The sequence below is a fragment of the Pogona vitticeps genome, chromosome 1 (genome assembly GCF_051106095.1).
Source record: "Pogona vitticeps strain Pit_001003342236 chromosome 1, PviZW2.1, whole genome shotgun sequence".
In the NCBI taxonomy this organism is placed as follows: domain Eukaryota; kingdom Metazoa; phylum Chordata; class Lepidosauria; order Squamata; family Agamidae; genus Pogona; species Pogona vitticeps.
In genome coordinates, this window is record NC_135783.1 from 84,708,014 (window position 1) to 84,722,040 (window position 14,027).

The window sequence follows — 14,027 nt, forward strand, 5'->3', positions numbered from 1 at the left end:
GAGGAAGGCGCCCCTGGCCACCGAGTCCACCTGGGCTTCCAGTGTTAGACTGGGGTCCAGGAGCACCCCCAAGCTGCGGACCCTGTCCCTTAGGGGGAGTGTAACCCCATTCAGGACAGGGAAGTGGCCCTCCAACCTGTCCGGCGAAGCACCCACTAACAGCACTTCCGTCTTGTCTGGATTGAGTTTCAATTTATTAACCCTCATCCAGTCCATTATCAGGTCCAGACACGAGTTCAGCACAGAAACCGCCTCACCTGGATTGGTGGAAAACGAGAGGTAGAGCTGAGTGTCGTCAGCATATTGCTGACTCCTCAGCCCAAACCTCCTGATGACCTCTCCCAGCGGTTTCATGTAGATGTTAAACAGCATGGGGGACAGTATCGAGCCCTGAGGAACCCCATGACATAAATGCCATGGGGCAGAGCAACTGTCCCCCAGCACCACCCTCTGGATACGGTCAGCTAGGAAGGAGCGGAACCACCGTAAAACAGTGCCCCCAACTCCTAACCCAGCCAGCCTATCCAGAAGGACACCATGGTCGATGGTGTCGAAAGCCGCTGAGAGGTCCAGGAGTATCAACAGGGTCACACTCCCCCTGTCTCTCTCCCGGCAAAGGTCATCATACAGGGCGACCAAGGCTGTCTCTGTACCAAAACCCGGCCTGAAACCCGATTGAAATGGATCCAGAAAATCCGTTTCATCCAGCAGCGCCTGGAGTTGCCCGGCCACAACCCGCTCCAACACCTTGCCCAAATAAGGGAGGTTCGCCACTGGTCGGTAGTTGACCACCAGCCTTGGGTCCAGGTTAGGCTTTTTAAGGAGTGGTCGAATTACCGCCTCTTTCAAGTCGGTAGGGACCACTCCCTCTCTCAGAGAGGCGTTCACGGCCTCCTGGACCCAAGTGTGAACCCCCCTGGCAGATCTTCCAATTAGCCAAGATGGGCAAGGGTCGAGCGGCGTGGTGGTAGAACGGACAGATCGAAGCACCCTGTCCACATCCTCGGGTCTCAACAATTGAAACTCATCCATTAAAGTTTGACCTAAGCACGGCACACTGGACACATCTTCCGATTTTGCGGTAACAGTGGAGTCCAGCCCACTGCGAATCTGAGCGATTTTTTCCTCAAAATGAATAGCAAACTCATCACAGCGAGCTGATGAGCAGTCTGGGACCTCCACCGGGTTTCCCGGTTGAAGAAGATCCCGGACCACCCGAAACAGCTCTGCTGGACGACATTCTGAGGAAGCAATACGGCTGGAGAAATATTGCCGTTTCGCCAGCCGTATTGCCACGAAATAGGCCCGATAATGGGCTCTAAGTCGTGTTCGATCGGATTCCCAGCGGGACTTCCTCCACCTGCGCTCTAGCCGTCTCCCCTCTTGCTTCATCGCCCGCAGTTCAGAAGTATACCAGGGAGCTGTCTGGGCTCGGCGAGCAGGGAGAGGGCGCTTAGGCGCAATCGTGTCAACCGCCCGGGTCATCTCCCTATTCCATAGGGTGACCTGAGCTTCGACAGGAGCGCCAACCATATCAGACGGATACTCCCCCAGAGCATTCAGGAAACCATCCGGATCCATTAGTCTCCGGGGGCGGATCATCTTAATCGATCCCCCACCCTTGCAGAGGGAAGAAGACGCTAATAGACTGAACTTGACCAGGAAGTGGTCTGACCATGACAATGGGGTCACGACCAGCCCCTCCACATCCAAACCACCACCTTCCAGTCCCGTTGTGAAAACCAGGTCCAAGGTGTGGCCCTTCTCATGTGTCGGGCCGATGACACATTGAGACAGCCCCATGGTTGTCATGGCGGCCATGAAGTCCTGAGCTGCCCCAGTCAAGGCAGCCTCAGCATGGATGTTGAGGTCCCCCAGCACCAGCAGCCTGGGAGTCCTCAACACCAGGTCCGAGACTGCCTCCGTCAGCTCAGGTAGAGAGACTGTTGGTACGCAGCAGGGTGGGCGGTACACCAACAGAATCCCTAATCTGTCTCGTGAGCCCAACACACAATACAGGCCCTCAAGACCTCCTCTCAAAGGGATAGGAAGCCTGGTCAAGGAGATAGAACTCCTATAGACTATAGCAACTCCCCCTCCCCGACCCTCTGAGCGACACTGGTGCTGGACTGAGTACCCAGGAGGACACAGCTGGGAGAGGGGGACACCACCTTCCTCTCCCACCCAGGTCTCAGTAATGCACGCCAGGTCAGCCCCCTCATCCAGAATTACATCATGGATGAGGGCAGTTTTGTTTTGTACTGACCTGGCGTTCATCAACAACACCGTGTGGCTCGAGGGTTTGCTGATATGGTCGCCTGATACCATTTGGTTAGGGGTAGAACTAGAAGAGGGGATAGATGTAAGATATCTAACCTCTCTTCTCCTACGCGGGCATGTTCTACCCCCACCACCATTCCTTCCCCTACCCAGCACCACCTCAATGGCTGCCCCCTCCAACGCCCTCCCCCCTTCCTGTTCCATCAGGTCCACTGTGGGTCTCTATGCAACTCAATAACAGTTAAAAACAAACAAAACAAGCCCACACACCCTTCTAATGCCCCTTCTCCCCTCCCAGCCAGATGGCTGGTGTTGCAGAAGGGGTGGGGTTGCCCAAAGCAGCAGCAGCAGCAGCAGCAGCAGCAGGGTCCCGGTCCTGAAGGGCAGGGGAGTGCAGGCCAGAAATACTCCCAGGCACTGTCTCTCACCCAGTGCCTGGGGACGGCAGATGTTACCAGCGACTCCCCCGGCGACAGGAACGTTGCTCTCAGAGGGCCCTGGCACCGGCTTCTTGCTTTTATAGCTTCCCTCCCCTCCCAGCCAGGTGGCTGGTGTTGAGGAAGGGGTGGGGTTGCCCAAAGCAGCAGCAGCAGCAGCAGCAGGGTCCCGGTCCTGAAGAGCAGGGGAGTGCAGGCCAAAAATACTCCCAGGCACTGTCTCTCACCCAGTGCCTGGGGACGGCAGATGTTACCAGCGACTCCCCCGGCGACAGGAACGCTGCTCTCAGAGGGCCCTGGCACCGGCTTCTTGCTTTTATAGCTTCCCTCCCCTCCCAGCCAGGTGGCTGGTGTTGAGGAAGGGGTGGGGTTGCCCAAAGCAGCAGCAGCAGCAGCAGCAGCAGCAGCAGGGTCCCGGTCCTGAAGGGCAGGGGAGTGCAGGCCAGAAATACTCCCAGGCACTGTCTCTCACCCAGTGCCTGGGGACGGCAGATGTTACCAGCGACTCCCCCGGCGACAGGAACGTTGCTCTCAGAGGGCCCTGGCACCGGCTTCTTGCTTTTATAGCTTCCCTCCCCTCCCAGCCAGGTGGCTGGTGTTGAGGAAGGGGTGGGGTTGCCCAAAGCAGCAGCAGCAGCAGCAGCAGCAGGGTCCCGGTCCTGAAGGGTAGGGGAGTGCAGGCCAGAAATACTCCCAGGCACTGTCTCTCACCCAGTGCCTGGGGACGGCAGATGTTACCAGCGACTCCCCCGGCGACAGGAACGTTGCTCTCAGAGGGCCCTGGCACCGGCTTCTTGCTTTTATAGCTTCCCTCCCCTCCCAGCCAGGTGGCTGGTGTTGAGGAAGGGGTGGGGTTGCCCAAAGCAGCAGCAGCAGCAGCAGCAGGGTCCCGGTCCTGAAGGGTAGGGGAGTGCAGGCCAGAAATACTCCCAGGCACTGTCTCTCACCCAGTGCCTGGGGACGGCAGATGTTACCAGCGACTCCCCCGGCGACAGGAACGCTGCTCTCTTATGGAAAGGTGTGTCTTATGGAGCGAAAAATACGGTAAGTTGGGATCATGTTGTGAATTCCCGGGGCACCTGAATTGCTTTGCTTCCTTATTTATTTAGAATATTTTACCCCACCTTTTTTCTTGTATTAGGACACACACACACAGCCTTCCACATTCCAAGCAACAACACAAGGAGGTAGTGTTTTCCTCCTGAACTGACACTGGGAACCTACTGTGCAGTTTTATGTGCGGGCCAGACTGAAGCATGTTCAGTGGAACTACATCTTCAGAAATGAGTATTTCTGTAACAACAATCCCTGTTTTTTTAAAAATCTGGGACATCAATTAGAAATGGCACGAACTATAGTTCAGCCCAATTCAGTGCAGCGCCCATACAGGTGGTCCACAGGTGCCACACACTTCCCTCCCCCACCTCCTCAGGTGATTGACCACTGAGGGGCTTCCCTGCCCTGCCTCTTCATCTGAGTGGGCAGCTGCTGGAGGAGGCAGAGGAGGGAAGTGTGCTGCTGCCAGTGATTGGGCAATCACCCATAAGAGATGGGGGAGGGAAATGTGTGATGTTTGTGCAACACCTATGTGGGCACTGTGCTGAACTGCCGAGCCGCCGTTCATGCCCATCTCCACTTCAAATCCAATGCATCAGTTATAAGTTGGGGATGATGGGTGTCCAATGTATCTTGAAACTGTCAGGTTGGGAAAGGCTGTTTGTCCTAAAGTATCAGATTTCTTCTTACTGCTGTTCATTATGTTATGTCACTGATTTGCATCATCCTTACTCTTCTTTCTATTCCCACCCATCCATCTCAAGTAGTGACATACTCCTTGAGTACCTTTCTATATCTCAGTGGTACTAATTTGGAAGTGGGGTGATATTTTAAAAATAAATAGGGGACATCATTTTAGCTTGTAATAGGTAGCAGATGGAAAAGATTTAGATTTAATGGTCTATAAATAGAGTTCTGCATATTGGGATTGCTCTAAAATTAAGTAAGAAGCACAGCATGGAGAAAGGCATAATCTTTTTCATGAACCTATCATGACATGAACAAGAATTCCTTTAGCTATTTGCACTGAATACATCATCTCACGACCAACACTGATCATGTCCTACAATGGTTCTGTACTCTGCCTGTGCACCAAGAAAATGTCACCAAAATCTTTTTGTAAGCTCCATTCATCTCCTGGTCTGGTCTGGCAGAATATGGAAAGTATACCTTAGAGACCCAAGCATTTATCTGCTGGACCATCTGGAAGTGCAATCCTATATCCCAGTGGTTCCCAACCTGGGTAACCCAGGTGCTCTTGGACTGCAACTCCCAGAGATCCCAGCCAGCACAGCTGATGGTGAAGGCTTCTGGGAACTGCAGTCCAAGAACACCCATTCTGGACTCAGCCAGTTAGATACCAGAGGAATTAGCATGTCAAATAACCTTTAATAATGAAAGAAAAAGTTCCCAGTCAATTAAAAAATTAGAAAAAGGCTGTGTGGTCCTTTAAAATAGTACAAATGCAAGAGCAGGTGATACCTTTGCACTAAAAAAATGGGGGGGGGGGAAGCTAGCTTTCAATGATAATCCATCTTCTTCAGACTGTGCACCAACTTCTGTGCATAGTTGAGAAAATATATATATGTGGAGTCTAAAGAATTAATGGCAGATGAATGTGCTGGGTCTGTTTCTTAAAATGAGTTCAAACACTGGCTGAGAATGGCTTGAGTGGGGCAGTTCTGAAGAAAATCTGCTTATATTCATCAGATAACACTATTAATTTGGCTTTCATTTGGCTTTAATTGGCTTCTGCTGCTTAGTGGACAGACACATTTCAATTCCAACTCTCTGATGGAGGTTGTCACATTTCCCTGCTGCCTTTTCCTTAAGATTCAGCCAAAAAGGAGACTTGCTTTTCAAAAGGCAGTAATGTGGACTGTGTGTATGTCGAGGTACATTTTTATTATTTATTTCATTTATACCCCACTTATCTGGTCATTGTGACCACTCTAGGCGGCTTCCAGGCATATAAAAGAATAGCATATACATATAGCAAAATAAAAATATATATAACAATTAAAAAACACAGATTCTTCAAGATGGAGAGATAACAAAGGATAAGTGAAGAAAAAAAATTAAATATTGACTGGAGGTAAGGCTTGCTTAAACATCCAGGTTTTTAGTTGGGTCTTAAAAATACCCAGCGACGGGGCCGCACAAATCTCTGGAGGGAGGTTGTTCCAAAGGCGAAGAGCCACCGCCGAGAAAGCCTGATTTCTTGTTTCCTCCTTTTGGGTCTCCCTTGCCGTCAGGCTCCTCAGCCTCACCTCCTGACTCAATCGAGTGATACAGTTAGATCTTGGTGGGAGAAGGCGTTCTGTCAGATATTGAGGCCCTAAACCGTTTAGGGCTTTATACGAAAGCATTAACACTTTGAAGTCAATGCGGTACTGAATGGGCAGCCAATGCAGTGCGGCCAGAGTAGGAGAGATATGATGGTATTTTCTCACTCCACTAAGGAGTTTGGCCGCCGCATTCTGCACCACCTGGAGTTTCTGCATCAGCCTCAAAGGTAGCCCCACGTAGAGCGTGTTACAGTGATCTAATCTTGATATTACGAGCGCATGCACCAAGGTAGTGAGCGCCCCAACATCGAGATAGGGTTGCAACTGGGCTATCTGCCAAAGATGAAAAAAGGCGGTCTGGACCACCAACGCCACCTGAGTTTCCATCGTGAGCGCTGGGTCCAAATGGATCCCCAAGCTGTGAACCCCACTCTTGGCAGTAAGAGTCACCCCCCCAAAAGAGAATTTCCCAAACCATCAACTGTGGGGGCACCCACCCTCAGAACCTCCGTCTTGTCCGGGTTCAGCCTCAACCCATTTTCCTGCATCCATTACAGTACAGCCCCCAGGCAGTGCTGAAGGGACAGAACTGCATCTCCTGCAGTTGGTGAGAAGGAGATGTAGAGCTGGCTGTCATCAGTGTACTGATGGCACATGGCCCCACACCCCCTGATGATCCCACCCAGTGGCCTCATATAGATGTTAAACAGCATTGGGGGGATAATTGACCCCTGTGGAGCCCCACAATTGAGACTCCACTGGGCCAAAACACTCTCCCCAAGCTGTACTCTCTGGGGACGGTCCTCCAAGAAGGAACGGAGCCAGGCAAACGCCAAGCCATCGATTCCCAACTCAGAGAGCCTCCCCAGGAGGATACCGTGGTCGACGGTATCAAAGGCCGCTGAGATATCGAGGAGGACCAACAGAGACACTTTGCCCCTGTCAGCCTCCCTCAAGAGGTCATCATACAGGGTGACTCATGCCGTTTCTATACCATGGCGTGGCCTGAAGCCTGACTGAAATGGATCCAGGGCATCATCCAAATGCACCTGAAGCTGGTTAGCCACCACCCTCTTGACCACTTTGCTAATGAAAGAAACATTGGCGACAGGCCTATAATTGCCAATTTCGTCCGCCGCCAAACTAGGTTTCTTCCTTATGGGCCTAATGAATGTCTCCTTGAGGGCAGAGGGAACTTGAGGGCAGAGGGCAGAGGGAACTCTGCGCTCAAGGAAAGACCCATTAATTATTGCTGTGGCCCATTCCGTTTTTGTAGGCCTGGCTGCTTTTATTACATGCAGATGTTCTGGTGGTTCTTTATTTGAGGAGCTGGTGGTGGTGAGGAATTCTAGCCAAATGCTACTTGAGGCAAAGTTTGAAACCACAGACACCCCCAAAAGCTGTGAGCTTTTCGGAGCTTCTGTGTATGTTTTGTTTCTGAACTATGCACAAAATTTTGTGCACAGCCTAAGAAAGATGGATTACAATCGAGGGTTAGTTGCCTGTTCAATTTTTTTAGTTGTCTAATAAAGGTATCATGTACTGTTGCCCAGTTTATGACCTCTTTGGCAGAAGACATAGTGATGATTGTTTAACTTGAGAAAGCCTTGGTAAACATACAGTGCACTGAGAGTGGTAGATCAGGTTGAAATAAAACGGTCATGAATTGACGTTGTGACAGGTATTAAGATGGCTGGACTATTGGCTTTGTTGGACTCTCAGTTCCACTGTTTTGCCAGTGTACCCCATTCTTGAAGTTACCGGTACTACACAGGACTTCTTCTGTGTCCTCTATGAGCTCTCAAGGTCAGGTAATGCATTTTTTAAAATTTAAATGAAAATGGGATTTGGTACTCATTGTAAAAAACAGTATGGAAAAAATTAAGTAAAGAAGGGCAGTGCAAAAGAATGCTGCAACTACCGTACAATTGCACTCATTTCACACTCTAGCAAGGTTATGCTCAAAATCCTACAAGGCAGGCTTCAGTAGTGTAGTATGTGGACTGAAAACTCCCAGAAGCACAAGCTGGATTCCAAAGGGGCAGAGGAACTAGAGACTAAATTGCTAACATGAGCTGGATTATGGAGAAAGCCAGAGAGTTCCAGAAAAACATCTACTTCTACTTCATTGACTACGCAAAAGCCTTTGACTATGTGGACCACAGCAAACTATGGCAAGTCCTCAAAGAAACGGGAGTGCCTGACCACCTTATCTATCTCCTGAGAAATTTCTATGTGGGACAGGAAGCAACAGTTAGAACTGGATATGGAACAACTGATTGGTTCAAAATTGGGAAAGGAGTATGACAAGGTTGTATATTGTCTCCCTGCTTATTTAATTTATATGCAGAATACATCATGCGAAAGACCAGACTGGAGGAATCCCAAACTGGAATTAAGATTGCCGGAAGAAATATCAACAAGCTCCAGTATGCAGATAATACCACTCTGATGGCAGAAAGTGAGGAGGAATTAAAGAATCTCTTAATGAGGGTGAAAGAGGAGAGCACAAAAAATGGCCTAAAGCTCAACATAAAAAAAACTAAGATCATGGCCACTGGTCCCATCACTTCCTGGCAAAATAGAAGGGGAAGATATGGAGGCAGTTTCTTGGGCTCACTGCAGATGGTGACAGCAGCCACAAAATTAAAAGAAGCTTGCTTCTTGGGAGGAAAGCGATGACAAACCTAGACAGCATCTTAAAAAGCAGAGACATCACCTTGCTGACAAAGGTCCGCATAGTCAAAGCTATGGTTTGTCCAGTAGCTATATAGAGGGGATAAGAGCTGGACCATAAAGAAGGCTGACCACTGAAGAATTGATGCTTTTGAATTATTTATTTATTTATTTATTTATTTATTTATTTATTTATTTATTTATTTATTTATTTATTTATTTATTTATTTAACTTATATGCCGCCCACACTACCCGAAGGTCTCTGGGCGGCTTACAGCATTTAAAATACAATAAAAAGGCAAAATAAAAGGGCAAAATAATGAAAATGCAATTAAAATATATATTCTAAAAATTGCCATCAGACCCACATTTGATGTTATTTCAGTTAAAAGCCATTTGGAACAGGAAGGTTTTGACCTGGCGCCGAAATGCCATCAGCGTCGGCGCCAGACGAATCTCAGTCGGGAGGGCATTCCATAGTCTGGGGGCAGCTGCTGAAAAGGCCCTTTCTCTACAAGCCCTCCCTCTTATCTCCTTAAGGGATGGCTCTTTCAAAAGGGCCTCCTGGCTAGATCTTAACTGCCAGGTAGGTTCATATGGAAGGAGGCGGTCCTTCAGGTATCCAGGGCCCAAGGAGTCCCCTGGATTGCAAGGTGAACAAACCTATCCATTCTGAAGGAAACCAACCCTGAGTGCTCACTGAAGGACAGATCCTGAAGCTGAGGCTTCAATACTTTGGCCATCTCATGAGAAGACTCCCTGGAAAAGCCCTGATCACAGTATGAGAATCCAAATAATTGAATTTTTTGCAAGCTGGCATCACCAAATACCTTCAAGGATCATTGTAAGTATGGCCCCCTGTGAGAAACGTGGAGTGCATTGAATTTCACTAGGGATGTGGCATTGATTACTTAATGCTGTGAGTTTTGAAGTGCAGTTAATTAATTAAGGAGGCCCGATTAATGTATTTGCATGTTGCTTATAAGAAACAAGGAGGCCAAATGGTAATCAGAGTCCAGTCCTATGCTACTTTGGCTGGGCAGCTCAAAACTGGAATGTCCAATCCTAGTACTGTTGAGCACCCGCTTAATGTTACTGCCTAAGTCTCCAAATTGCTGCCAAGAAATCTGATTAAATATGATTTCTACAGCAATAAAATCAGACAGTTTTACTTGTATATATTTTATTACGTGGACAAATATCCTACTACCTATAATGATGTTGTCAATGCACTGCTGCAAGCGCATCCTTTCCTTGATATGAAGACGGGGGGTGGATTTGTAAGTATCCAGCCTCATTTAGTTGTTATTTTCCTGAATTAAACATGCAGTTGCTTTTACATAATTATTGGAAGGCATGCATTTGGGCTACATTAAAAATTAACAGTATATTTTTACTCTGTTACTTTTTACATACATCTAGAGTGCAGTAGGCTAAATGTATTAACGGTTTCTTAGTAAGAGTTTGTATTCCTTGGGAGGAGAGCTGTGCACACCACAGATCATAGTCCGAAGGCACATGATGGAAGAACCTTTCTGAAGATTAAACAGACCTGGGTTTTTCTGGTGCTTGGGTGAGAGGGTATCTGGGAATACTATGTATGAGTTGCCAGACAGACAAAAGGAAAGATAAAAAAGATCTGGCAATGTCAGATCTGGAGATCTTACTTTATCCGGGTGGTAAAAGAGCAGCATGTTGGCTGGATAGGTCAGTGAGTTAGGAGAGCTTGGGCTTTACATTCCCAACTGTGCTTCCTGGGAGAAGAGCCAGCCTGGGTAGCCTTGACCAAGTGGCACAGTCCACAACCCTCCCCCCAAGATGGGAACGGTAAATCACTTTTGAGTACTCTCTACCTAGAAAACCTTGGAAATGGTCACTATAAGTAACAATCATCTTTATGGCACACTGTTATAATTTTGCTGCATAAGTCCTGCTTCTTCCTGCATTGCTGGAGTAATGTGGGATACCCAGGACCACATGGGAGAAATCCGTAACTGTAATATAAGTGTGGGTGCAGCGTAGACCAACACTCAGGGTTAGGATCAGGGTCACGAGATGGCACCATCAGCTGACCACCAGACCATTGTTGCCTATTTGTTTCCTCTTCCCTTCTAGCCCATAGGACAATAAAAAGGACTTAGGAGTGATGGGAAAACAGAGAAAAAGCAGCAGTTCTTTCTGCCTGTTGTCCCACAGGCAGACTCACTTGTCCTTTCCTCCTAGCCAGTTTTGGAAATTGGGTTCAAAGCCAGACAGGATTCAAGTGAGGGAATGTGAGTGATGCAGAGGAGACGTTCTTGTCACCCCATCCAAACCTTGAAGTTGGCACACTGCCCGCATTCAGTCACCTTCATTGCCATGTGAAGGTGCTATAAGGCAGGTATGGGCAGATGTCAGGCTCACAACATGTACTAGAATCCTAGGATCCATAGCCTGAGCCAGGTGCTGGTGGAGTCAGGCGCATGGTAACGAAGAACACCTATGGTCAGGCAAGGAATTTGTGATCAGTACCAAAAATCAAATTCACAAATTCATTCACACAAAAATATGCTCCCTCAGTTTTTTTTCCAGCAATCGAATTCATGGAGGAAAAGTTCCTGGGTTGTTGCTGCTGTCCAACATTTGAGAGTCATCAAGCAATGCTGATCCACTGAGGAGCAGCCAAAGATATGTTAGTAGATTCCAATTTTATATCTTCCCACTCCTGTGAAAACTAAGTTGTGGACAAGCCCACCCCATAGATGACCAATGTATGGCAGATGACAATGTATGGCAGCCACATCCCCAGCCAAACCATGATTCATGATGTCAGTCCGTCTACGTTCCAGCCCTGTATAGGAAACATGTAATTATGAACTTCATTCAGTTGCATGACGATCTTGCTTCTGCTGGGGTGGGTGGACAATCAAACATGTTGCTAACTAAGAGGCAGGTGAACTGTTGGGACACTGCCATTTATTCTGATTTAGCAGCCGTACTAAATTATAAACATGCAGCAGTTAGCCTGCATCTTCAATTTCATGATTTGGAAAACTGAACATGAAACGATGACAATGCCTGCTTTGTTTTTATGCCAGTTTTTATTCCATGCTTCCTCAGTTGAAATGGGATGCAGAGAGCTCCTGAAAACAACAGCTTGCCTTTAAAAAATAGATAAATAAAGATCTCATAGACAGATGTACTAACGGCTTTGTTCTACCCAATTGGGCAGTAGCAGATAACATGCTCTGACAAAATACATAACACTCCAAGAAGACACTAATGGCTTCCCCTACTGCAGTTTCTATGGAAACGAACCCTGAAAGACCGTTTCAAGTATGTGTGGAGACCAATAGAAAATGATGAACAGGTGGTGAGAAATAAATACAAGTTTGGACACAGACGAGGGCAGACCAGAAGATCTCCTGAAAACAGGAGATCTGTTTTCAGATCCATAATGACCTCACTTCAGGATTTGCTGTGGCACAAACTAAAGTCACAAGCCTTTTGTCTTTTACAAACAGGATGAACATCTCTTCAGCTCTGGCACAACTTCTTACCTGGCATTTCCCTTATGCCTGTTCTGTAAATTGCAGAATTTCTGCTCCACAGATCTCTAAATTCCCCAAGAAACATTTTGGGCGGTGAGATTAAGACAACTGCATCTTGTGTGTATGTGCTTAAGACAACTGCATCTTGTGTGTATGTGCTTTTTGACAAATGTGGGTAGAAAAACAATAACACAACACTGAATAATTGTTATATAGACAATGAACTTCACCTTTTATCATTTTTTATTTTAATAAGTTCATATTAAATATGCTGGTGGAAGTATTCTTAAACATTTTTAATCATGCAAAAATAAAAAAGCATCGATCTCCAGGAATGTTTTCTTAACAATACATGAATTGTAACAAAGTTTTCAGTTTGAGCTCCAGTGCAAAATTAAATTGTTAACAGTCTCAATTACCCAACTGTAGCCCACTTGTTTTTGGAGTGTAAACAATTCATTATGAAAATGGTAAAATGATACAGATAAATTCACCAAGCTGAATGGGCAAACTCATGAATTACATTTTTCATGACTCATTAGAAAAGGCTAATACCCCGTAATTTTATTCAGCTAATTTAGTTAATGGTTTCCTGTCAAATTAAGGGTGGCTAGTCAGGAAAATTAGAGGCATTCACTTGGCAAACAGTAAGTATAGTCAGCTTTAAAGGTGTCTTGAGAAAAAGCTTAAGCACTTTCCAGAAGTGTTCAGTTAGCCACGTTCCTGCAGGCTTGTCAGTCCTTTACCTGTTTTGAACAACTTTCTCACCTTGGAGTGTTCCTTACTTGATGATCCTTTTGCATCTTTGTGCTTTGAATAAAAACATGAGCTGAAGTACAGAGGCATGCCCTGTGGTTGTGTCTCCATCAGAGTTCATTGTGAGAGGTCTTGTCAGCTGCCTTGAACATGAGGATTGAGTTGAAGATTTTTAGGGCTGGTCCCAGTTTAATGCTCATTATTTTGACTATATCTGCTTGTGTCATTAGCAGAAATGCTTCTCCATCAATTTGCTTTAAAAGAAATTTGGCAAAATCTGTATGTTAATACATCTGTACATTAACGTATACATTAACTGTAATAATTTACTTTCAGTCAAAACTGCAATCTAGAACTTAGGACAATTTGAATTACAAAATATTTCACTTTCAAGTCTCTACAACAATATGTTACTTACTGAATTGTAATGAGTAAAATGAGTAAGCAACATGTAGCCTATGCACACAGCATGTATTCATAGCAAATATGTATCAGTCTTCCTATCACTAAGATGCCTTCACGCATCATATATCCATAAGTGATCAAACTACTATGTTTCAATATCCTGGGAATACACTCGATTGTTCTGCTCAAGCCAATGAGGTTAATGTTCGTTTAAAGTCTGCAAAAGTGCACAGTTAGCTAATGGTAGTAGGAAATATTCCTTTCCTAAAAAGCTACTAGAGATGGAATGACTGACAATTCCCACATCCTCATTATTATTCTCAAGAGTTATACAGGGGTGGGGGTGAAATTACATGGTTGTTTAAATGCTGAACACACTCAGTTCTTACATTTCCCAACATATAAGAAGGTGGTAAACTAAAAATATTTCTTCCTCCAAACCAGTTCACAGAAGATTTTTGAATAGCTAGAAATCTGATTTCAGTCAAGCTTTCTAGCAATTTTGACCATATAATGGAAATTTTGGGCTGGGGCCTATTTGGAGTATCACTCAGTTCTGTACAAAGCACTGTTTCAGGATTTCAGAAATGTGGAACTC

The 14,027-nt window shown here is 46.4% G+C and overlaps 1 protein-coding gene across 10 annotated transcripts in view; it reads right to left on the reverse strand.

Moving 5' to 3' along the window:
• Nucleotides 1-12,493: 12,493 nt before the first annotated feature.
• The window catches only part of L3MBTL3 (L3MBTL histone methyl-lysine binding protein 3), an 85,612-nt gene continuing 84,078 nt past the window's right edge, over nt 12,494-14,027 (reverse strand). For all 10 annotated transcript variants that reach the window (XM_020790746.3, XM_078383371.1, XM_078383373.1 and 7 more), the window contains one exon: nt 12,494-13,278. In XM_020790746.3, the coding sequence (XP_020646405.3) occupies nt 13,135-13,278 (144 nt within the window). In that variant the 3' untranslated portion in view covers nt 12,494-13,134. The remainder of the gene's footprint in view (nt 13,279-14,027) is intronic.